The following is a 26800-nucleotide window of genomic DNA, read 5'->3' on the forward strand; positions in this document are numbered from 1 at the left end:
TGTAGAAATTATGGGGCTCAGATTTCTACTCCTCAGCTCCACAAGCGAGTTTGAACTTTAAATTGTGTATTTGCACAAAAGAGAGATTTAACTCACAATACACTTTTACTTTTTAATTAACAAAGTTAATCCTCTCATTGCCTGACCTGTGCCTCTAATATACTGAAGTAGGTTTTCCAGAAAGTGATGGGATTAGCCATAGAAAACAACTATATATTAATAATTAAACTTGGAGGCTGGGTATTATATATACACACTTACACCCTAATGGAAGTATAGATAAATTCCTTTAAAAGAGAAAAAATTAAGATTGTGCAAACTGCATTTGATATAGCATGTTTTGCTTACTGTAACTAGCCCCCATATAATACTCTTTCATCATCTCCTCCCTGCAAAGTTTTCCTTTTTAATCAACAAAGAGCTAGCTCTATTCTTTATCCTACACATAGTATTCACGTTAGCATATCTAAGTCTCATTAAAGAGTTATTGTAACTCTGTCTCAAGGAAATAGGTAGCAAAAGCCCATTCAATTAGTGTGTACTCCAGTGTACTATAGGAAATGCAAATGGAGTAACTGGAAAAATAGTCCAAGGTAGAAAGATGATGGTGCTTCTACCTATAAACATGTTCTTTAGATAAAGCAGAGATTTAAGAGGCAGGAATATGTTTTGAAGCCAGGAAAACAAAAACAGATTCATCTATATGAATCTGAAACCAGGTAAAAATTTTAGTATTATCTCACATATTCATTAAACATGAAATGGGAACTAGTCTCCAGTTTTACCACCACATCCATGGGTTACATGTGTTCAAGATTAGATCAAAGTGCCAGCTAAGAATATTTCATTCTGCAGTTGTTCAAGGATGACAGTTGAGAAAGTTGGATAGCAGAGGATAAAAATAACACTTGTTTGGGCATAAATGGTGTTTTGTTTTTAATTCAACAACGTGAGTGCTTCTCATCTTACCACAAACTCCAGAAACCTAAGAATAATTTTTGCAACATTATGAAGTTCACTATCACATCAAATTACAGTTACTATTGTTTTCTAAAATGCAAAAACCCCTTATAAATATGAGAATAAATTGAGGCAATGATAAAATAATCAGTCGTCATTGGGTTTAACTCAAGTTAATTTACCACATAGTAAAAAGGTGTACATAGTCTCTGTTTGAGTAGTTTTTCCACTGTTGTAAAACAAAATAATTGACAAGTTGGTTAATAGCAATTTGGAGACAGATGCAGAAGCAGAGATGGTTTCAATTTGAATGGCCAATTTGAATGGTGATAGAGAGCCAGAGGCTTATTTACTCTCCTTTTATTACTTAAGAGAAATGTGGAATCTTTAGCTCCCAGCTCAACAGTGAGTTACAAAGAGCAAAAGGCGCCTCAAAGTCTCCTCTGAAAAGTATTATCACTGCACTCCAGGGTCAGCAGAGGGTAGAAATGCCACACTATCTTAGTTTGCCATTTGTACTTTGAGTCAAGAGAACCCTGTTCATGGTTAGTTTCCTATCCAATATGCAATTTATATAGCGAGATAGAATTTATTTTATAGATTTTGTATGTTTGAATGGAATCCATGTATATACCTGAGTCTGTCTATATGTATTTGTTTCTGTGCTAGTGACTTTGCAAGGTTAGTATGGACCATGAGCTAAGTTAGAGGTTAACACACAGGAAAAGTTTACTACTTACTCCCCCTCATTTCAGCAAACCAGTACAACAAAGGACTCCTGATGAGTAAGCCCTAGGTGGTCAGGTAATGATGTATTTTCTGCAGTGATCACATTTGTGTTTGTCTATTTGCCTTGTGATAGTGAAGCTCAGAGTTGGAATGAAAAATCCTTGGGGGAAAAGCTATTTTTGTAATTCAGCTGGAGTATCCTTGTTGTTGGGTTTCCCATTGCATCAGTCAGTCTTTTAGCCTGGCAAGATAGCCACGATAGTGTTTTATCTTTTAGATGAAATGTGGATCTAAGGACATGACTACTGGTGCTTATTAAAGATTCCTTGCTATTTTCACTAGAGTAGGGGCGTTAGACTCTTGTCTACTGGCCAAATTCTAAATCGGGAGATTACATTCTGCTTTCTTAAATTCCCTCAGCAGAAGCAGCACCCATGGTACCCTACTTTGTACTGTGATGCTACTAAATGGTTCAGGTTTTCTACTCCACAAGTGCTCTCCTTTGGGGGGGTGTGGGGAGTAAATTGACACCCATAGTATAATATTGTATTTAATCTAGTCTCCCCCCATCTTTATTTATGTATAGTTGACAAACAAAGTGTATTTATTTCAGGTTTGAAACTTGATGTCTCCTAATATATGTATATATTATGAAATGATCATCATAACTGAGCCAGGTAACATAGTCATTATCTCACACCAGTATGCTTTTATTTTTCTCTCTTTTGAAAATAATTTATGTTTAATTGAAGTATATTTCTACTTATTTAAGGGATGCAGTATTATTATTCAGTACATGTATTTAAGGCATAATGATGTTCATTTCCAAAAACTAGAATCAGGTCCAAAGCAAACCAAAGATATAGTGTATCAGTTATAGTACTTTAAATTTTTCAAGTACTTTGTTTTCTCTTTTTCAATAAGTCAAAAAATTGACACACTTTTACTCCAATAGTAGCTGGCAATAATTATTTGCCTTCTTTATCACAAACCAGTTAAATCTTCATCCTCTTTCTCTCCTTCCTCATCCTCTACTACCCCTTTCTCTTCCCCCTCATCCAATTTTTTGACACAGTGTCTTTGCTATGTTGCTTGGGTTGACCTTGAACTTGGGATTTTCTTGTTTTAGTCTTCTGAGTACTGGGATTACCAGTATGTGCCATTCTACCCAATTTAAACAGTGTGTGTGTGTGTGTGTGTGTGTGTGTGTGTGTGTGTGTGTGTGTGTATAGACACTATTTAACCATTCTAGTTGCCTGTCTGTCCATTTCACACAATATTTTTGGAATGCGTTTCCTTCTTGGTAACATATTTCAGTGTTTTTCAAACTTTCGATCCATAAACAAAGTTCTTTCTGTTTAACCCTGGTACTACTCTACTAGAGCTTAATTTCACTTTATTTTCTTACTTTTTTATTACATACTGTGGCTGAGCAGTAGTGTAGCATAACATCATAGTTTTATAGTTGTTTATTTCCTGATGTTGGGGATCAAACCCAGGTCCTTGAAAATGACAGGCAAGCAATCTACCTTTTACACCTCCAGCCCTGTGAAATGGGTTTTAGAATAGGACATGATTGCATTTATATCCTGATTTTGTTCCTTTCTAGGTGGCTAACTAACGTTGGGCAAGCTACTTAAGAGTTTTAACTCTTATGTTAATTTCAGATTCTTCCCTCAAAGATCAAATGAGGTGCTACATTACTTTCTAGAATCACGGTGTAAGATAGGTATTACACCTATTTTACCTAAACAGTGTTTAATAAATAAATGCAATTTTTCTGCTCATATAGACAGATCTGACTTAATTTATAAGTATGAGTGGGAAACATACATATTTTCTGCACATGTCAGTTTTTAACAGAAGTGCACAAGGATGTACATAGAGGCTCAATGGTTAGTATGTGAAGAAGGCTCTCCCCTCCTCCCCCGCCCCCGCGACTGGAATGAAATGTTCTCTGCTGTTTGTAAGGTCCCACACATTTAGATCAAAGGCACCAAAACCAATCTTCTACTGTTTACAGATAGACAGAGTCCTGACTTTGTGGGGCTATTTTGACATGGTGTAGACACAATAGAGATCACTTCTTTCCTATCAGGTTCGTTTTTTAAATGAATATTTATATCTGAATATTGTCATTTTACAGTCCCTTCTTAAGCGCCCAGAATGGGACTGACTCAATAATACACCTCCTCATTCATTCAAGCAGTTTTGAGACAATTTTTAAGAATGAGGAGAACTATCTCATTATACATCTCTGAACAAAATCTTCTAACTTATAACTAAGTACACTACTGTAAAGTCTGGACATTACAGATATATTTCAGATATATTTCGAATATCCTTATTTTCATGTCCTAAACGCCAAGCCTGAAAAGCCCACAGCTGCGAGTCTGAACACTCAACAAACATCTTCGAACCTGTGAGGTGTTTGTGGGGCACTCATTTATATATTTATTTTTGCTTTTAAATGTTCTCCCTGGACTCCGAGGAGAAGATGGAGGGAACAAGTACACGATATGATGATTGATTGATCTCTAATAGTTGTCAATTAGGAAAAGAGAAAAGTACTGCATTTCCAGCAGAATCTCAGAACAGCCGCGGTGTGTGGTCAGGTTAGCATTAAAAACACCGCAGCGTGGCCATTTCCCGGACTGCTTTGTACATTCTTCACAGTGGCTGTCTCAGGTGTGGAGCTCCAGGGAGCACCTGCTTGCTCACACTCCTAACAGTTCAGAACCAGTGTATTTGAGGCCGGTGGCTCAGGTTCCACCTAACTGGGCTCGAGTGTCGCTAACCCTACAGTGCAATGGGGATATCACCAAGGTGTGCTTTAGAACTTGGATGCTTATTTCAGACTTTCTTCCTCCCCCCCCCACTAGTTTCTCTCTCCCTGCTTCCTCTTGGAGCTTGCCCACCTTCTCTCTTTCCTCCCACTCCTCCCTGCCTTGTTCTCTCTCTCTCTCTCTCTCTTTTTTTTTTCCTTCCCCTTCGCTTTTCCGTCTTCCATCCTCCTCCAGGAGCCCTGCTCCCAGGAGGCGCGAGGCGGGCGGGACCCACTCTAGGCGCCAAGCCACGAAAGCTCGTGGCGCGCGCCGCAGGCGGGGGCGCGCGCACGCCTGAACCGCGGCCAGCCGGGCCGGCCGGCCGCGGCCGCGTGCACGCGCCGACTGCGAGGCCCCCGGCGCGCCCCCGGCGGCCGGGGCCGCAGCGTGCTCGCCCCCGCCGCCAGCTCGCCTCACTTATGGGTCGGAAGCGCTGCGTGGGGGAGACTGTTCCAAGATGGCGGCGGGTTGCTGTGGGGTGAAGAAGCAGAAACTGTCCAGTTCGCCCCCCTCCGGCTCGGGCGGCGGTGGTGGCGCCTCCTCCTCCTCCCACTGCAGCGGGGAGAGCCAGTGCCGAGCCGGGGAGCTGGGACTAGGAGGCGCCGGGACGCGGCTCAACGGGCTGGGCGGGCTGAGCGGCGGCGGCGGCGGGCGGCGGCTGTACCCTCTCTCCCCCCCAGGGCTGCGGCGGCGCGGCGGCGGCGGCGGCGGCGGCGGCGGCGCGCGGCGGCGGCAGCGGGGCGCATGTCGCTGTCTCCACCTCTGAGCTGCGGAGTGGGAACCCTACTTTCTACTCCGGCCGCCGCCACCGCCTCCTCGCCGTCCTCCTCGTCCTCATCCCCGGGCTCCCGGAAGATGGTGGTGTCAGCGGAGATGTGCTGCTTTTGCTTCGATGTGCTCTACTGTCACCTGTATGGATACCAGCAGCCCCGGACCCCCCGCTTCACCAACGAGCCCTAGTGAGTACCGCGCTCCCCGTCGCCCTCTTCCCCCGGGCTCGGGATGGGGCTCAGAGTTGAGGCAAAGTGCAAGTCCTCCACCTCCTGCTCGCGGGTGCCCCTCAGCCCCTCTCGCCGTCCGGGTCCCCAGAGTCGCCCGACCCCAAGGGGCACTTGGTGCTCCTCTGCTCCAGGAGGCGGGCACCCCACACTTGGAGCAGGGGGCTGCTTGCCAGACAGGGCACCCCCCCCCTTGGCTTCCAGACTTCTCCGCTTCCTCTTTGCGCTAACTTCCAGGAGTTTTGACCCTTTCCTTCGATCCTTTCTACCCCTCACCCTTCACCCCACCGGCGTTTTTGGAGATCTGGATCACTGTTGGTACCGATCTCTCCTCACTTTGCTCGCCATTACCCCACGTGAAAGCCCCGCCAGTATTCCCGCCCCGCGTACCTTGCACATGGAGAGCTACTATCCCATTGCAGGGTGAAAAATAGCAGTGATCTAACTTCTTTTCTGCTAGTGATGGAACTTAGTTCTTGAGCTCCAGGGAGGTTGCCCATCTTTTCCTCCGGGTTTCCCTGTTCCTTGGGGAGGGGATAGGTTTCTTAAAACACCTTTTGACTTACTACCTATTTTTAACTGAACATACCCATTAAAAATGTGTTTCTAGTGAAGCCAGCGCACCACCAGCTTCCTCACATTTGAGGAGTGAGACCTTTTTTTTTCTCCCTTCATTCCAGTGTCTGGGTATAGCACATTCAAAGAACGTTTGCCCCCCCCCCCCCCGAAGGCACTGTCAGTTTGTACTAAGGGTGAATTTGCTTTTGTGTAGATTTCAATTTAAGCAACCTATGTTAAACTCAGTGATTTGAGGAATGGTTAAACAATCCGGTAAATGTGTAGGCACTTTTACGATTTCCTTTGGTTTTGTACTTTACATTATTTTACCCTTCAAGTATATGGTTGAAATTGTTTCAAATAGCATGTTACCAGCTAAAAGCCAGGTTACTTCTAATCTCTGTCCATTTGGCTGTGTGGGAGATGGGGCATATGGCTTTTCTTTAAAAATGTGTAAACTGAGTGTAAACTGACTTTCTGAGTTAAATGCTAGACAGAATGTAAAGTCCAAAAGTAGGCAGAATGGGAAAAAGGATGATTGCTTTTGTTATGACTACTAGCATCCACAAGAAAAATACAGAAAAAAAAAATTCAGTACACTCAAACTGAAAACCGTCAACCCCCCCTCCCTTCTGCCTAGGGGCCCCTTGTTTCCCATAGCGTAAATACCTGAATTGATGTTCTTTTTAACTTGCTGCTTTTCATTTTGTGAGCTTAGAGGAATGAACTACTGCTGGATAATTATAAACACGTCTGACTCTACTAAAATATTAAATTAATATGTAAAGTGGAAATTACAATAAAGTGTCCTGGAAATTGTGCATTTGTATTGTTTGTTTTCTTTGCTTTCATTCTTTAAATGTCTTTAATTTTGTATGACTCTGCTGTACTCTGTGCATTTCTTTAGATTTGGTTCATCTTTGGGCATCAGTTCATGAGAAATGTATGAAACAGCATCCCGGTGGACACTGTCAAGTAAATTAAGTACTTTTTTAAATTTCCTAGTGCTAATTCTAGGAGCTTAAGTGCTAAGTCTACACCTTTATTTGGCCTATATATTCTTTCATTAAGAAGTAGAATCCATTTTAAAAAGATGGCCATGTTAAAAACAATCTCATACTCACTAGTTCGAGTCACTTATTTGTGACTTTTTCATTTTTGCCATCTCTTGGATGGCTGTGATGTAGGAAAAGCTAGACTTGGGGTAATTCTTAGCTTGTCTCTGTAAAGTCATGGGACTGTAAAAATTTACTCCTGTTCAATTCTTGAGCTGTTACTTGAGTTTGGCAAAGGCTGTTTTAGCACTCACACTCCATTGCTCCAAAGCATATGAGAACACACTTCCAAGAGGTGCTATTTTCGCACATTTTAAAGTGAGTTTGGGTTAACTCAATTACTATAACAACAGTTAAGAGGAAAATAAGCTTGACCAGTTCATAAAGGAACTGCTTTAAAAGTGTTTTAAACAGTGGCCACTTTGCACAAATACTTAGGTTGTTTTTCTCTTAATACCCTAGTTGCTGAATTCTGCCTCTCAAGTTATTAAGCAGATAAGTAAGACACCTACCTATCTGACCACTGTGAATGTGTTGAGATTGTGGGAGAAGAATTGTAGCTTAGAACTGGCTTTCAGTTTGTCATGCTTCTATAGACCAACTAGTTTATAGAAGGCACTGAACCTGAGCAACCAGAGGATGAAGGACCGAGTCTCATTTTCATTTAAACTAATTTTAAAAGTATACAATGTCAAATTCAAGAAAATCTGATTGTGAGAGGAAAATAACTGATTATTTTACAGTGTCTTAGTAACCGCCACACATTTCTCCATTTTACCTATTTGATGATATTGTGTGCTTATTAGTGTGGCATTTTATACCCCACCACCACTTATGCATATCATGTCATGGACATTATATTTAAGATCTTATTTTTAATTTTCCTGTCTACCAGAAGGCGTACTTTTGACAATTTCAAATTGTCCTATGTAAAAGCACAGGATTGTCATCTCCAAGACCTTTCAGTCAGAATGCCTATAACTGGTGGAATCTGAGTTTTGTAGGTTTAGAAGTTACAGATATATCTGTTACCCTGCCACTCTGACAGGTCACCAGAAATTTCAGTTATTTATGTGTTTCAGGGTGGGGAAAGAAAGAGGTCATTGTATGAAAGGTCACTAGACACAAATACTTCAAGGTTGCTCCTGTTTTTGCATACCTAACCTTTGCAGAGAGCACATTTTTCCCTCCAAAAATAAGGTTCAAGACACAAGGAAACCATAATTTTAGGTACATTTTCCTGTTCAACAACCAAAGCACTTATAGGTGAGGAAGCTCACATGGGCCATTTTAGAAGAACCGGTTGGCTACTGTTAAGGTTCCACTTTGACAGGTGTTGAACCAGTTAGACTCTAAAACATTCCTTCTCAGCTATGGCTGCACATCAGAATCATTGGGAAGTTATTCAAAATGTGGAAAGCTGCAACTCTATCCCCAGAGATCTTGATTTAGTCGATCAAGGATGGGACCTGGAAATCAGAGTTATTCAAATCTCCTGAGGTAATTTTATTGTGTAGTTGGAATGGAGAACTGCTGGATATTTTCTAGCTTTTTCTCTTGAGATTTGGATTAAGTTGATCTGGGGTAGTGCCATGGACTCCATATTTTATGAGAATCTTGGGTAATTTTGGCAAAGAACTGATTTAGGAAACACTTGTAATATGGGCCATAAAAGACATCACCTGGGAACTTATTAGAAATGTAGGCTCCCAAGCCCCACCTCAGCCCCCGGAATTAGAATTTGCATTTTAACAAGCTCCCCAGGTGATTCTCATGCATATTAAAGTTCATGGTGGACTTGTTCTCTGACTTTAGCACACATTGTAGTTTTCTGTTGTGCTTGTTAAAACTCTAAGTTGCTGGGCACTTTCCCAGAGTTTGATCCAGTTGCTCTGGGGTGAAGCTGTACATTTGCATTTCTAACAAGCTCCCTGGTGATGCTGATGCTACAGTTCCCAGGGTCACACACAGAGTAACTGTGGGCTAGAGAGAAACAAGGGCCTCGATGGATGCTTGAGTGACTGTCAGAGGCAGTTTGGAGTGGCATGATCCTCATTCTGTTTTTCTGTTCTTTAGCATTCTCACATAACACTAGGGAAATTGAGTGCTACCAAGAGCAAGAATCAGAGTCTGGGGATGGGATTACTCTAGGAAACTTGTTATATGGTTTTAGGCTTTTAAAAGAAATTGTTTCATGTGAAGGGTGTATTTCAGGAGTTAAAAGCAGCAAAAGTAGAATATCTTAACATGAGGTTTTTTTTTTTTTTTTTTTTTTAATAAAGACCCCATTTGTTTTCATGAAAAATACTATTATAATTGGCTCCCTAAATAACAGAATGTGATAAGATTTTTCAGAGACCTTATTTATATTTGTTTGCTGAAACTCATTTAAAGTATCTACCTCATTAGTAAAGAAACATGAAAAAGGTCCTGGTTAAAACACTTTAAGATTGTATAGTGAAGATGGAGTTTCTGTTCTGCCTGGTCCCACAGCCGTTTAGCCCCAAATAAACACACAGGGACATTAATTATAAACTGTTTGGCCGATGTCTTAGGTTTCTTACTGGCTAGCTTTCTCTTAATTACTAACCCATAACTATTAATCTATGTATTTCTACAGTATAATCTTAGATTTTTAATGCCGTGGTATGTATTATGTCTCATGAACCTGTTAATTATCTTACCATCTGGAAAATTAGTATAATACTAGAATTCATGTTGACAATTGCACATGGATATTTTGCTCTTAAATATCAATAAATGTGATTTCCTATTGCAAGGAAGAAAACCTTTAAAAAAATAAAATCCACTCTTGGACATGCAGGTCTTGTAAGGTTCAAGTCAGAGGATTGAGTTTTAACTCTTATCCTACCAGAATAAAAAAATTACTGCTTTCATCATGTTTGGGAGGCAGTGGATTATGTTAGAGACGTAAGCATTTTGTTCTACCAGAGTAGCAGCAATCCTGTTTATTGAGCAATCAAAAGATAATTGATTTGATAATGCAATTCAGGTTCAAATGATGGTGAATTAGCAATTTAAACACAAGCTATTGCATTCCTATTGTCTTTTTTTGAATGAACAGTGACTAAAATAAGTAGAAAGTATATCTCTATTGCAGATGAAACAACTGGACCATGACCTATTTCCTTATCCATGCTAACAAAACGGTACTAACTTCCTTTCTTTGACCATATTGTATAGTTTTTCCTGTAAAAGAATAATATTTCTGATAGTCATTGAGCCTTTTGAAGGTATAATATGGTTCTTTTCACCAATTAGGATTTACATTGGAGAACTACTTAGTGTCTTTTCTTACTAATAGAGAGGATAGGCATGTTGTCAGTTATTACTTGTACCACAAATCCATCAATGATTGACACAGAAAGATGTATAAACATAATTACAAATTAGTTTATATATGTACATGCAGGTGTATGTATAGCCAAGTATATTTATTTTAAAAAAGTGGAGCTGTGTTTATTTTCCATTCTTCCCCACATGACTGAAAGGAGTGATAATCTAGCCTGTAATTTTTTCTTACTTAGAAACTGTGCTTGAGTTCAGATTCCAGCTAATTCATGGCAGGCCAGGAGGAGTCTCTGCTAGGATCTTTCAATTTGATGTGAAGATCATAAACGGTAAAGTGAAAGGTACTTTGTTAACACATGCATGGGTTGCTTTTCTAAGTATGTTTCTCTCTTTTAAAAACAGTACACTTTGAGACTGAAGTTGTGTCTGACACAAACCCTTTTGCTACAATGGATTGTATTTTGAAGTCAGTTGTGTTTCCCCTTTCTATGGATAAATTCACCTTTTGAGAATGTATATGCATGGAACACTAAACTTGTGTAATGAGATTAGTCAGAGTTCCCAGGTTTCCTTGATTTCAATAGGCATTATTCTGGGCTTTCCATGTCACACATCCTTGCCTGTTTTAAAGTGGCACAATGACCAGAGCTTTTACATTTACATTTTGTAAGTAGTCTCTTTTTCAAACTTGTGTAATAATGTCTCTTTTTATACTGTTCTGAATCAATTAAGCTAAGTGAGGACTAGCAGTAAAAACCAGTGGCTGCCAAGAATGGACCTTCAATGTGTAAGCTGTCTTTCCACATTCAGTAATTGGGCGGTTGCTCACAAGACACTGGAGTCTGTGGGAAGCCAGTGGTTGTGTAGGTGGGAAGACTAGATTCCCAACAGTAAACTTATTTAGAATTGAGCTTCTGTAGTTATTGTTGCTAAGAGCAAAAATGAACCAGAGTTGTATATGGTGTAATAGTATATTGTTGGTTGAGTGGAGGAAAATTATGTTCAGTCCAACTATAAGTGGCATCTTTTGTATCAAATGTGGGTATATTTTCTACAGTTTTTTTTTGTTCGTTTTTTTGAGACAGGGTTTCTCTGTGTAGCTTTGGAGTCTTTCCTGGCACTCACTCTGTAGACCAGACTGGCCTTGACCTCAAAGATCTGCCTGTCTCTGCCTCCCGAGTGCTGGGCGTGCACCACCAATGCCCGGCTCTACATTTCTTAATATATCATACTTTAAAAACTTGCTCAACCTTAAAATATGTTAGTATTGAATAGCTGACTGGAAATTCTGTTTCACTGGGGAAAGTAAGTAAGTGTGTGTGTGTGTGTGTGTGTGTGTGTGTGTGTGTGTGTGTGTGTGTGTGTGTGTGTTTAAGCAATATACATTATACTGGGGTCTATGGTTAGATACCAGTGAAATGGAAGAAGTGGTCCCATCCCCTCAAAGCTTCCTATCTTATTCATACAATGATACATATAAGAAAGTTGCTTAATATTTTTTCAACAGAGTGCATACATGCTCGGCCAATAAGATAAGGGAAAATTAAGAGGCATGACATAAAAGAGTGATAAGGAACAAGATATGTGGGAAGGAATGACTTCCCAAATAGTCAGGTTTTTACATGGAGAAAGCCTATTACTGGTGAAGACCTTTTATTACCAACAGATTTTGAACTCTAACTTGGGCGTTCTCAAACCGGTTGCTGTTACCACCACACCCTTTCCACAGTACTCGGGGATTCCCAGCAGCTGTCTTCAGTCAGCTGCACTCTCAGCATTCTTCCACCCTTCCACTTTGCTGTGGTCTCTTTAATTCATAAAACTTCAAAGAAGTGATACTTTGTGTTGGAAGTTCCCAGGGAAGTAGGGATAAGAGGTTTGAATTAGATGATAATTTCTTGGTGTTAGAGATAAGGAACATATGAATATTTCTTCTAGTAGTTAAGAGGAATCGGAGGATAAGTCTTCAGATGGGACAGACCAGCTAGAGTTAAGATGACCTTGTAGTAGGAAAGTGGTGTTGGAAAGTGGGGAAGTTGACACTGAGCAGAGATTGTGGTTTCGGGAATGTTGCAAAATGAAGAATTAGAAGACAGTGTCAGCATTTTCAGACATTCCTGCTCTAGGGCCAGGTTTTGTGTAGGAGTGGGAAGATTGCAGCTCACCTGTTTTTCGGCTCCCATCATTGCCTAGCTATTCTTGTGCTCAAAAAAGTTTGTTAAGCAACTCTGTTGGAGTGGCTGTGAATTTGCTCATGAGTATGTCTTAAGAGAAAGAAGACATCGGTTTATAGAATTTGGATTGAGTAAAAAGATAGGATAGTTTTTGGGATAAGGTCCTAAGCTAGGGACTTTTTGTGAGTAAACGAATCTAAAAAACAATGCACTCTTCAGAATTGCAGTCCTGGGCTAGGAGAATGAAAGGAAGTGTGTGTGTGGGGGGGGGTTTGAACATGATTCAGAGCTTGTAAGGCTGAAGCCTATGACAGGAGACACCAGAGAAAATGGGAAGAAAGGAATGGCCCAACAGGTGAAATCGTATTTCTTGGTATGTATAGTTTCCACATGCTGGCACTTATTAAATATCATTTCATTCTGTTGAGTTGGTTCTCTCCTTCTACCTTTACGTGGGCTCTGGTGATTGAACTTGGGTGACCAGGCTTGCATGGCAAGCACCTTTACCCCAAGCCATTTCTTTTTGAATTACCAAAACCACAGAGCAGCCACAGAGCTCTTGTGATATTTTGGTTAGTCTTTTGGCATCACTTCTGCTCCTCCAGCCACATAGTCATTTTGAACTGCTAGGATGGGGAGATATCTGAGATAGTTTTCAGCTTTGTACTGCTAGTAAAAATAACTGCCCAAAACTTGCATTTCCCTATTGTATATTTTTACATTCAGTCTTGAGGTTTGCCAATTTGTAAAGCAGTGATTCTTATTTTTTTGTATGTATCATAATACAGTCTTCAGCAAAATTGTCTCATGGAGGACTTTCCAAGGAATTTAATAGTTTCAGAACTTCAATTAAAGGAAAAATTTGAAAGACTAGAAGCACTAGCATCTTGTACCAACCATCTATGGCCCTGTCTCACTTTTTCTCTCTCCCACATTGAAAACATTGGTTATCTGCAGAAAGAGAGTCAGTCTTACAGATCTGCAGGCAGGAATAGAGGGCTCATGGGAATCAAAGAGGGTGAAAATGAATTGTAGTAAGCAAGATAACCTGGATTTAGGGCCAAAAGAGGACTCTGAGCACATTGTCTGGAGAGGAGAGCTCCAAGAAAGCATTTTTGTTGTTGTTCTGTGTTTTGAGGCAGGGGTTCTCTGTGTAATGAATAGCCCTGGCTGTCCCGGAACTCACTCTGTAGACCAGGCTGTCCTCAAATTCAGATATCTGCCTCCTGAATGTTGAGATTAAAGGAGTGCACCACCACCCACCATGATATCGCTGTTAAAAAATAATTATTCCTGAAACAAATACAAGAGTACTTACTATATAGGTCCTCTTATGTATTTTTAGTAGAACACAGTGAAAACCATTAACATGAATTCATCAGACTGAGGCCTTTGCAAATATTTGAAAGCTATGAGACAAATAACTTCACTCTAGTTACAATCATTGTAACTAGATACAATTACATAGTCCTACAATGTCTCTAATCATTACCCTTATTTTGTTTCCTTTTTTTCCCCCAGACAGGTCTTCTCTGTGTAGCTTTCCAGCCTGTCCTGGAGCTCACTCTGTAAACCAGGATGGCCCCAAACTCACAGAGATCTGCCTGTTTCTACCTCCCGAGTGCTGGGATTAAGGGCAGTCACCACTACTGTCTGGCTACCCTTATTTTCTTATACTGCTGTGAATATAGTTATAGATTCTTGGGTATTCAGCTATATCTTATTTTTATGCCTATACATTTATATAGTAATAGCTTCTCCTAGATGTGTGATGTTTCTTTTATTTAGTTTGCTCCACTTATTATTTATAGCAGAGATTTTAGGACAGGTAATATTAAAGGATACACCCAACTATAATTTTCTCTTTTATCCCTCCCTCCTTTTCATAGTACTGGGGATTGAATGCAGGACATCCCTACCTCTATATTATAATTTCTGATTGTATAGCTGGATAATACAGCTATGTGAAGATTCATCCCTATATTTTCTACATTTTTATCTTCTATGACCCATAACCTAATTTTCACATAACATTCCCACAGTGTCCACCATCTTTAATCATAAACATGTTGCTGATTTTAGTTTATTTTACATATATGAGGCCGAAACTCTGTCTACTGTGGCAAGGAGGTACCTATTTTCTGTTTTTTTTTATAATTTTTTTTCATTTTTAACATTTGTGTGTATGCATATGTGTATGTGATGTCTTTGTCTGTGTGTGCATGCATATGTGTGCCTGTGAAGGCCCAATGCTGATGTTGGGAGACTTTCTTGGTTGTTCTCTCCCTTATTCATTGAGGCAAAAGCTCTGAATTGAACTATCATTTCCTAATTCTGGCTAGTGTAGCTAGCCAGCTGGCTTCAGTGATCCTGTATCTCTGCTTTCCAAACAGGTAGGCCACCACACACATTTCCATTGTTTGGGGAGTCCAAACTCCAACCCTCACACTTGCTGAGCTGTCCATCTAGCCTACTTTTTGTTTTCTTTTGGACACAGAGTCTTAACTCTAGCCCAAACTGACTCTGTCGGCCAAGGTTGCCTTCAAAGTCATGGTGATCCTCCTATGTCAGACTCTCAAGATGAAATGTATGGATGTGAACCACCATGCCTGGCTACTTCAAATGTTTTGTTGTAGTAAAAGCATATAACAAGATTGATCTCTAACAAATATTGAAGAGTACTTATTGCCCAATAATACATGATAGTGGCTCCACCTTGAAGCAACTCATCTTTTTCATAGGAATTTTGGGAATACTTTAAAAATTAAACTTACATATATATAGTCCAGAGCTATTTACATTATAGCTCAATTTAGGGTTTAAGATATTTTTCTAAACTTACTGATAATTATGACTAAACTAGGCTAAAAGTATAGTAACCACAAATAGATATTTGAAATGTTTTAAACTACTGAATTTCCAAATTGGTTTCATAATTATCATGTGCTTTATTACTATACTTAATTCTAAGTGCTTGTATTTGAGAAGAACTTGATTTTCTAGTTTGCTTTTTAGATTATTTTTCTCCTCTCTGTCCTTTAGAGTTTTATGATGAATCTGCTAATAATAATATACAGAAATGCCTTTGACAGGTAGAAGCTTTGCCTTTGTTCACCCACTTTCAAAGGTACAAGGACTAAGGCATTAAAGGAGAAAATTATTTTTGACAGTTTCTAAGAAATCTGTCTGAGGAAATGTGCTTTCTAGAGAGATGGAAAATTGGAAGATAAATTGCATAATGGGTATTATAAGTAGGGCCTTTAAGTCCATATGTGTGCTGTAGGCCACTTTAAGTTAAGGCATTTCTTGAGATTGTTTCTTACACTATACACACTTGTTTCTAATGAAAAATGTCATTTAGATGTGGGTGTAGCACCTGCGAAATAATAGATGTGGTGAAGCCATGGATCTTGAAAATTTTATTTTCCCCCGTTGTTGCTACCCAGCCAACATTAGGTTATCATTAGTGGGGATATGCAGATATTTCAACACATTACCATTGAATTATAAAGTGTCAGTTTGAATATGGAAACATTTTTTTCTTCCATTTCATGATGGATTTTTAATTCTAAATTAAAAAATAGAATTCCCACCATGATTATCCTTTTTTCTAACAGACTTTTAAAAATAAGTATTTTTCAAAGCTTAAGATGTATTGGCCAGTGTTATTTTAGGGTAGCATATTCTTTATATTACGGTTAGTTGTAATACTACATTCAGTTCAGACAGTATAGCTGCTGTGGGCAGAAAATTGTGCTAGCGGGTTTTTTGTGGATGTGAGAGGCATTGCTGTCCTTAAACAAAACTTGTAGTCATATTGCGTAGTTGAGGTTTATGAAATGCATAATGAAGTTACATATCCTTCAGTCACTGAATAAATGAGGTTCATAGGAATTTGGACTGACTAATGTGGGCTGGGATTGTATAGGAGGACTTTACAAAGTGGAATTAAATCTGGGTAGAATTTCATAGACAGAAAAAGCATTCTAGGTGGAGAAACAAAGAAACAGGTCAGAATGAACATTATGAAGTCGTCATTGGATACCAATCAAGGGTAGATTTAAGTGATGGAGAACCTAGCAAGAAAGGAGATCTGACAAGAGTTAGTTGTAATTCAGGCATTGGGAAATGATGGTCTACCAGTTGACAATTTTAAGCTAGTAATGGCCCTATGAATTCCCCCTTTCTTGCTAAAGCTTCCCTTTTGTTCTGTTAATTATGCTTCAGTAGCTCTTTTAATACCATGAATATCATGAAGCCTGGATAAGAGACTGGGGAATCACACAAGCAGGAGTCTGCTGTGTAGACAAACTGTTTTCATTCATCAGTACATATTCAGCATAAGTCAGTTGGAACATTGGTTACATCATACTTTGATTGAGTGCTTTCTGTGTCCAGTATCCTTTTCTTTTAAATATCCATGTCTTAAATATGAAGTTGGAAAAACTGACTTGCTACAAAGATTATATAATTAAAAAAACACTCCAGTTGTTATAGAATTGAATAGTTCAAACCACCCCAATTAATGAAATTTTGCTTGGATACTCAAAATTTATTTAATATAATGAAGGGATTGAGAATTTATATCAATTGTAGGAGGATTGTATACTAATTATTGAGTAATATCATTTTTTGCTCATTGTAGTTCTTAACATACTCTATTTAAAATGTTTCAATCCTGAGACAGTCCATATAAGCAAACTTTATAAAGGCCTCTATACTACTATTTTATAAGAGAATTTTAGAATTGTTTCTTAAATTAGAACAACACTCTATTTCATATTGAATAATGTTTACTCTTTGAGGGAAAGAAAGCAGAACTTTTCATCTATTAGCTAATGGTTTATCTTTAATTATTTTAAGACATAAACTTCAGACACTGTAGGCATTTGGTCTGTGGACCTGAAACAGGCCACACCCCTTTGGGTGTGGCTTCAGGTGGAAGGAACTGGAAAGAGAGGAGCTTGAGGTGTGGTTTTCCTTTGTACCTCTTTCTGGTGGGTCAGCAGATCTAGTAGGAAGAGCAGGAGTAAACACTCTGGCGCTTCTTTGTTTTTTTTCTGTGTAATTGTCCCCAATAAACACCCGTTTATCATTTATCTTGGGTCTAGTGATATAATTACATCCTTGCCTTCAAGACACAGAAATTGATCACTGTTAAATGAGAGCTTTATTCCTTTGTGCTTTTTTGAGCTACCTTATGTATTTTGGGCTTTTTTCTAGCTATGAAGTGGAAGACAGCCTTGAATTCCTGATTTTTCTGTCTCTACCTTCCAAATGTTGGGTTTTAAATATGTGCCATCGTCATTGGTTTATGTGGCACTGGAGATCAAACCTAGGGCTTAGGGCATGCTAGGTAAGAACTCTGTCATCTAAACTGCATCCCCAGCCCAGGAGAGTGGGAGGTAATATTGTTTGTATAGGGTTAAATCACATACGGGCTAACTTTATTTTTCCCAGTTTTCAAAGAATGTGCATTTTTATTTGTCAGTGGCCTCCATATGGTAGACATAATAGTGAAGAAAGTGTCATTTTGGGTATGGCAGTAAAACAAGTAAATTCTATATTAAAGTGGAAAATTGGGCTTGGGTCCCGTGGGTCTCCAGTCTAGTTTTGACTGAGCTGCTCCTAAAACCATGACTCACGTTTATTGCAATTCAGTATAGCAACATGCATGTCAGCTCTTATAGAAGAGTTGTTTAATCTTGAAGCTTCCTTTCAAATTCATGAAGAGTTATAGCCGTTTGCTAACTTAATAATTTTTCACCAATCCAGGATGGCCTCTGTGGACTTCATGTACTCAGACTTGCTATGTTAATGTGAATACTTTGCTCTCCCAGTCTGTCTCACTTAAATTTGATATATAAATTTAGGAAGAGCCTTTTCCCCTTCCACTGAATAATTCCTCTCTGTTGTTTCACCAACTTCAAAAGTACTAGTCTTTTTTATTTGTTTGTTTGGTTTGGTTTTTCTAGACAGGGTTTCTCTGTGTAGCTTTGGAGCCTGTCCTGGCTCTGTAGACCAGGCTAGTCTCAAATTCACAGAGATCCGCCTGCCTCTGCCTCCCGAGTGCTGGAATTAAAGGCGTGAGCCACCATTGCCTGGCTAAGTGAGGTAGTCTTAATGTCTAAAGACCTCCTAACACCTGCATTATACAGTTTTTATGACTTTAACTCTAGCAGGGTTTGTTCGAAATGCTTTCGTCCTTTAATCTTTTGGTTTTTTTGCCCTTTTTGTGGGATCCACCACCCAGCCCCCAAATAACTCAGACACCAAGGCTTATCCGTAGTTATGAGTGCCTGGCCTTAGCTTGGCTTGTTTCTAGCCAGCTTTTCTTAAATTATCTACTTTTTCCCCTCTGAGCTTTTTATCTTTTTTTCTGTATATCTTTCTTTCCTTCTTACTCCGTGGCTGTCTGAGTGGCTGGCCCCTGATGTCCTCCTCTCTTTGTTCTCTCATTGCTTCTCACTTTTCTGTGTTTCTCCTTCTATTTATCCTCTCTGCCTGCCAGCTATACCTATTCTTGCTCCTACCTCCCTATTGGCCTTTCAGCTCTTTATTAAACCATCAGGTGTTTTTTTTTTTCCCAATCAGGTGTTTTAGACAGGCACAGTAACACAGCTTCCCAGAGTTAAACATATGCAACATGAACGAAGGTCACATACTTTAAAATAATATTCTACCGCAGCAATATTTGCCCCACTTTATATCGTATGGAAAGATATTTAATGGGATTACTGTTTCTTCCATTTGTGGAACCTAGAGAAGTAATGAGTGGAAGGAACTATAAAGTTATTACTGTCAATTTCAAACATTGGATTTGAATACACACACACACACACACACACACACACACACTGTGTATACACTGTTTACTGGGATTGATTTTGAATTTGTGGTACTATAATTCTGAAAAGTTTGTAGCTTTTTTCTAGATAGTATTTAAAGCAGAGAATGAGTGAGATGTCCTGTATTGCATAAACTTTCATTATGTTTGGCAAACCTCTGCAATCCACTCTTAGACACTAAGGTTACCTGAATATAGACATATTAGGAAAGAATGAAGCATTTATCTAAACATGAATACCTACTCTCTAAGTTTGGATTCTAGATTATGCATTCTTGATTCTAGAAACCTTAAGGCACAAGCATTTGCCTGAACATATTGATACCCATAACTACCCACTAGGAGATAAACAACACACGCCAGAAGATAAATGAAGACATAGCCTTCTAGAATTAAAATTTAGAACAAAAATCTGATATTAAAACAAACACAAATGTAAGTATAGCACATACTTCACAAAAATAAAGCATGAGAATATAAAGAAAATTGCCATTGTAATGGACCACTATTTATTGTTAGGACATGGAATTTTTCTCAAAGGCAATTTATTCTCATCTTGGTGATATTAAGAGGTGTTGGAACCTTGAAGACAGATCCTTGGAGGAAGAAATTAGGTTGTTTAGGACAGGCCCTTAAAAAGGGGATATTGGAATCATGGCCCTTTTATTTCTTTTCTCTGCTTCCTGGCTGCCATCAGGTGAGTAGCTTTGCTCCATGTGTCCCCCACCACAATATACTATGCTGCCACAGGCCTAGAACAACAGAAGCAGAAGACTATTGACTAAAATCTTTAGCAACATAGATGAACCTGCAGAAGATTATGCTAAGTGAAATGAACCAGATACACAAAAAAGTGCCATATTATGCCCTTAATATGTCGAATCAAACATATAGTAAAACGTGGATATAGAGTAGAATGTCAGGGGTGGGGGGATGAGAGGAATGTTGATTGAAGAATATAAACTTAGCTATAAGCTGAATCAAGTTTTAGGGATCTGATGTATAGCACGGGTGGTGATGGATATATTAATTTGATTATCATAGCCATTATATAACATATACGTAAGTAGTCACTGTATGCCATGAATATATACTATATTTTTGAGGCAAATTCTAGGTAGCCATGGCTATCCTGGAACTTGCTATGTAGACTAAGCTGCCCTTTAACTCACAGAGTTCCATCTGCCTCTGCCTCATGAGTGCTGGAATTAAAGGTGTGAGTTGCTATATCAGGTTTATACCATATTTTTAATTGAATATTTTAAAAGATAATGCTTTTGGTTTTGTGGAAATTATTATTATTTGTGTGTGTGTGTGTGTGTGTGTGTGTGTGTGTGTGTGTGTGTGTGTGTGTGTGTGTATGTGTGTATGTGTGCGCAAGTGCGTGCGCATACACGCGCATGTGGAGGTCAGCAGACAGCCTTGGGCGTTATTTCTTTGGCTCTCTCCACCTTTTGTTTTGAGAAAAGGTCTGTCATTGACATGGAGTTTTGCCAACTGTGCCAGGCTAACTAGCCAGCAAGCTCCCAAGGATCTTGTTTCTGCCTTCCATCTCACCATCTCCGGAATTACAGGCATGTACCACTGTTCTGGTTTTTGTTTGTTTGTTTGTTTTTGCAGGGTTCTGGGCACCCATTCTTTCAAAGCAAGCTCTTTACCTAAACATTGCCCAGCATGGTTTACATAAAAAGTCTTGATGTGTCTGTACTCACATTAATAAAATGTAGAAAAACAGATTTGAGGAAGCCTGATCCAAGGGATTATAAGGTATCTTTGAAAGCACAAATACTATTTTCTATGTAATCTCTCTCAAAAATGTTTTATGGCTGACTTGTTTATTTTATAGGTCTGAGTCAAAACTGAATTCAATGCATTAGTCTGTTACTTATCCAAAATTAATCTTTTGGCTGAGAACCAGCAATAATTTACAACTTTTAAACCATTGCTGATGTTAATGGCCAGCACTAGGTATTTGGGAAGAGTGGTTTTAAAAAGAAAATTTTATCACATCATGAATTATTATATAATTTACAAGGCAGAGAAAGCATTCAAGCCTGGCCAGATGATACGACAACTAATTCACACATATTAGACTTAAAACATAAGATTTGCATACTTCAAATTAATGCCCCAGTTAAGTGAAAAATTATTTAATCAAGGACCTTAATGGCTGTCCATAAATGGTTTTTGCTCATAAGTGTTTGGAATTGCTTATTTTAATTCCATAGATTCTCAAGGCTTAGTGTATGTTGTATGTCATGCATTGTATGTCCATTGCTATTTTTGTAAAGTCCATATGGAATGCAACGATGAAGCACCGAAAAGGTGACAGCATCATAATTATCAAGACTGCTTTTGCTGATTTTATGAGTGATTTATATTCAGTATCTGTTCTTTTAAATTGTCTTCCAAGAAAAGGTCTTGGACTTTGTAATAATCACTTACACATTGCCACTGATTTTCAATATGTTCCTTCCTGGAGCAGAAATCTGCACACTTCCACATGAGTTCCCAAACTAATCTCATGTATAATTCCAGATGCTATTTTAATAAGGGTAGAAAAATGTTGCATATTTGCCTGTCTTCCTGTCCAATCATTTCTTCCTTCTTCCTGCCTCTCACCATCCCCACCTCTCTTACCTACTTACCCTCCCCATCCCTCCTTCTCTTCACATATAAATGCACACACATTATTATATTTAATTTACTAATCATACCTTAAGAATCTCCAAGTGGAGAGTCACTTTTATATCTCCTCATCTAGTATTAAGATAATATTACTGTTGTCAAACTTTCATAGTCTAATATGTTTGGGCAATATCTTGAATTGTTGTGGTGGATAAAACAGTAACTTCTGTTTTGAAGTAAATTTTTAAAGATTTTTGATTATTTATGAAAATCAAGACTTAGAGCTTATAATTACTGTGTTCTTTATTTCATCAAAGAAATGCATTGATTCCTTTTAGAAACCTTTCATCTGTTGAGTTACAGTGTAGGCACTGAACTAAGTATTGTATAATTAGTCTGACTGGCTAGCATAGCATCAGTTATTTTTTTATATAAAATTAACACTCGAGTCTTTAAAACCATAGCAGAATGGTGATAATAACAAATACCTTTTTTTTTTTTTTTACTGTATCTTCTACTGGATATCACATTTATTTCTTTATAGTCACCAAAGGTACAAAAAAGAACAGAAAACAAGGCAGGTCATATTTTTTCCTCTATTGGTTTTATATGGACATTCATAGAATACCTTCAAATAGCAGCCTAGGTGGTGTTATCACCCGGGACCCTACATATTTTGCTGTGTAATTTTAAGAGCCGAAGGTAATTTTTAAAAGATCCCATTACCAGTATGATTTTCAAACTCAGGGAATAAAGAGCCTAAAAATTTTTTCCTTTATAAAGGACAGCTTTTTTGGTCAGTAAGATGACTTATCAGGTGCTTGCTTCAAAGCCTCATGACCTGAGTTTGATCCTTGGGACCTACAGAAGGAGAGAACCAACTCCCACGGATACTCTGACCTCCACACATACTCCATGGAGCACACATTCTCTCTCTCTCTCTCTCTCTCTCTCTCTCTCTCTCTCTCTCTCTCTCTATCTATCTATCTATCTCTCCCTTTTTCCATGGAGCACATGTGCACACACATACACACTCTCACTCTCTCTCTCCCCCCCAACACATACACACACAGAGTGTAATTAAAGTTTTTATCAAATCCTTCCAGTAGCATGAAAGAACATTCACTCTATAAAGCAGCTAATATTTTATTAGAACAATAACCCATGTTGTGTTTTAATCTCTCTTAATTATGTCTTCTGTCTCCATTTCTATGATAGCCTTGAAAGCCAGCAACCTTACAAACATGGAAACTGGAAATAAATAGTCACCTCAAGGGGACATCTATAATATCCCTGACTCCAAATCATTTTCATTATTTGACCTATATGGTAGCTCCAGAAAAAGGCTGTCTTCATCTGACTTGCATTTATCTTCCTCATCCTCACTCATTGGGAAAAGCCCAGGGCACTTGTTGAAAACCATCGGGGACAATACTCTAACCCTGAATCTTCCTGAAGTTGTTGACTTTGAGACCATTGTGTAAGCAGGAGGCAAAAGCTAAGACAGGATTGTCTCTCCGGCACTATTGAAGGTATATCCCTGTAAAGGACCCCTGGATGGAGAGTCTCTAAACAAAAAACAATGACAAAGGAGGGAGGGAATTTGATTTTGAAACATTCTACATCATATTATTAAATGTCTAATTTTCCTAAGCAAGACACATACACAAGTAAATAAACAGCCAGTAACAAATTGTCTCTGAGGAAGCCCAGATATTGTGCTTATTAGACAATACTTTAATTTAGATATTATAAACAAACTCATTTAAAAGAAACCATATCCAGAGAAATATAAGAATTATGTCTTGACAAATATAGTAGAGAAAGATAAATCATGAAGAAACAAGTATATGGATTTAAAAAGTACAATAGCTGTGCTTTTAAAAGTACAATAACTGAAATGAAAATGTCACTAAAATTATGTAATAGGAAGAAGAGTCAATGCATTTTATTTTACTTTTTAAAAGATTTATTTATTTTTATGTGCATTGGTATTTTGCCTGCATGTATGTCTGTGTGAGGGTGTCAGGTCCCCTGGAACTGGAGTTAGTGACAGTGGGTGCCATGTAGGTGCTGGGAATTGAACCTGGGTCCTCTGGAAGAGCAGACAGTGCTCTTAACTCCTGAACTATCTCTCCAGTACCCCTTTTTAGGTTTTTTTTTTTTTGGAGCTGAGTTTTGTTATGTAACCTTGGCTAGCCTGGGATTCACTATATAGACCAGAATGCCTCTAGAGTGCTAGGATTAAAGGAATGAGCCATCATGCCAAGCAGAATCAAGAAATTTGAAAATAAGTTAATTTAGATAATTATATTCAAGGAACAAAAAAGTGAATGAAGAAAATTGGCCAGTCTAAGAGACCTGGTTATAACATGAGTACCAATGTATGCATAATGTCCCTGAACTGGGGATAAGGACAGAAAGAGTATTTGAAGGAATAGCAGATAAATACTCCCCAAATTTGATGAAGATATAAATCTTCAGTGTCCAAGAAATTCAGTGAACTCAAATTAGATAAGCCCCAAAGCATATTCAGATTCTTAAAGACAAAAGCAAAAATAAATCTTGTAAAGGAAAAGAAACCGATCGTAGATGAGGCCTCTCAATGGGATTAGCAGATGACTGCATCAGAATTTTTGACTCAGAAGAGCAGTGGGATAAAATAGTCAAACCTTGAAAGAAACTGACTTCAAACCAGAAATTCTATGTCTAATAAGAATGTCTTTTATTTAAAAAATAAGAGAATAGCAATATTCTCAGCTTACTAAAAATTGAGCATTTGTTGCTATTGAAGTGGGGAGGGAGGAGTCCTTTAGATTGCAATGAAAGGAGATTCATGCATCCCTCAGTTTACAGGAGTTCATCTTTTTTTAAAAATTTATTATGTATACAACATTCTGCTTCCATGTATATCTGCACTCCAGAAGAGGGCTCCAGATCTCATAATGGATGGTTGTGAGTCACCATGTGGTTGCTGGGAATTGAACTCAGGACCTCTGGAAGAGCATCCATGTGATCTTAACCTCTGAGCCATCTCTCTGGCCTCCTACGGGAGTTCATCTTAAGTTTTACTTTTTGTTTTTTTTTTAATTAGGCATTATGCTGATATCAAAGTGCTGCAGAGTTAGTAGAAACCATAGTTTGAATTTTGAATTCGTAACTTTTACGGGCTAAGGTGATGAGGTACTGTGCTGTCTCAGGATACCAAGCAGTAATAGTCAGTCTCAGCTCCCACTGAGCCATGTGATTTTGAAGGTAAACAACTGAGACTACAGTGCTCTGTGTTGCTAAGCTGTGATGTTTGGGCAGGCTAGTTGTATGAAATATATTTTTGACTTACGTTAATTTTTAATTTATGATGGGCTTATTCAGATGTTAACACCACCTAAGTTTATATCTGTAGATATAAACTTAAGTGCACACAAAGAAAGAACAGGGGTAAAATTAACTCTAAAGGTAAAAATTAAAGATAAAAGTATTTTGTTTTGATTACAATTGCTTTCTCTGATTTAAAAGACAGAAGCTGCATAACACATTGCTCTTAAAACTGTTGATGTGATTATGACTTACAGATACACTGTTTGAAGTCAGTTATACATATACACCTGTGATCCCACCATTTGGGGGGCTCAGGCAAGGGGATCAAAATAATCTGGGTTATATAGTGAATTCCAAGCTAGCCTAGGAGTCTGTCTTAGAAAAACAGGAGCCTGAATGGCAGGCTAGTACAAATAAAGGAGGTGGTGATGAGCAGATACAGAGGAAGAGTTTTTATACATTGCTGATGTTGTTTGTATTCATCTAAAATGGATGGATTTAAGATATTGTCATAACCACAGTAACCCTTAAGAAAATGACTTAATTGGTATTTAGCATTAGAATCTCAATGCTTTGTCATGTGCTCAGAATCTAGATTCTGAGAGTAAAATAATAATTGGTATTTCCAAAATTAAGCTTTGACAGTTTATTTCATCTCTTATAACTAGGTACAAATATTTCACCTAAACAGAATACTTTTGTTTCTTTATGATAAACTTTTAAGACAATAGTTAAAAATTGACAGTCATTAATTCTCAGAATATTAAAGTGAATTATGAATTCTTGTAATTTGAAGTAGATAAAGCTCTGTTGAAGAGAATTTAATCTTTGCCTGTTTGGAACTTATACAAACTTACAAAACTTAATTAGACAATATATGAACAAAGTTCTGTATCATAAATAATATTATAGTTTATATAATAATACTGTTGATTTGTTCCTATGGTATGAAAGTCCAGGCTCCTTTGGTTTGTTTCAGTTCTCTTTACTTAAGCGGGGGACTGTGACAAACAAAATGAGTAAAAACAGAATAATTTTGAATGTTGTCTTGAATTGGTTGCAAGTAGCACCAAATAAGGACTGCATGCTTCGGGGGTCTTTCGGATCTAGGATGTGGGCAGACAAAACAAGATTCTTTGCTAGTAGGAAGCTATTGAACTTGTGCTCCCTCTCAGAAGGGACTACCAACTTCCATCTGCCTCCAGGGATCTTAGTCTCCTTATTTAGCATTTGTTTACCAAGTTTAAAGAGAGTCGTTTAGCAATTTTGTAGTAATGTTTCAGCTGAGAAGCTAGCTCTGCATGGTGAATGACAGGAAAAGAGAAACCGTTTTCATTAATGTACAAAATGCTGGTCTCCCACCCACGAAGTCAAAACAACATCCTCTAACAAGGGA

General features: G+C 38.4%; 1 protein-coding gene across 1 annotated transcript in view; it reads left to right on the plus strand.

Moving 5' to 3' along the window:
- The first annotated feature begins 4928 nt into the window (after positions 1–4928).
- Positions 4929–26800, plus strand: part of Ammecr1 (AMMECR nuclear protein 1) — a 109494-nt gene continuing 87622 nt past the window's right edge. The window contains 4 exon segments of the mRNA XM_027433597.2: positions 4929–5162; positions 5164–5206; positions 5209–5235; positions 5238–5473. Of these exon segments, the coding sequence (XP_027289398.1) occupies positions 4972–5162; positions 5164–5206; positions 5209–5235; positions 5238–5473 (497 nt within the window). The 5' untranslated portion in view covers positions 4929–4971.

The sequence above is a fragment of the Cricetulus griseus genome, chromosome X (assembly GCF_003668045.3).
Source record: "Cricetulus griseus strain 17A/GY chromosome X, alternate assembly CriGri-PICRH-1.0, whole genome shotgun sequence".
Lineage (NCBI taxonomy): Eukaryota > Metazoa > Chordata > Mammalia > Rodentia > Cricetidae > Cricetulus > Cricetulus griseus.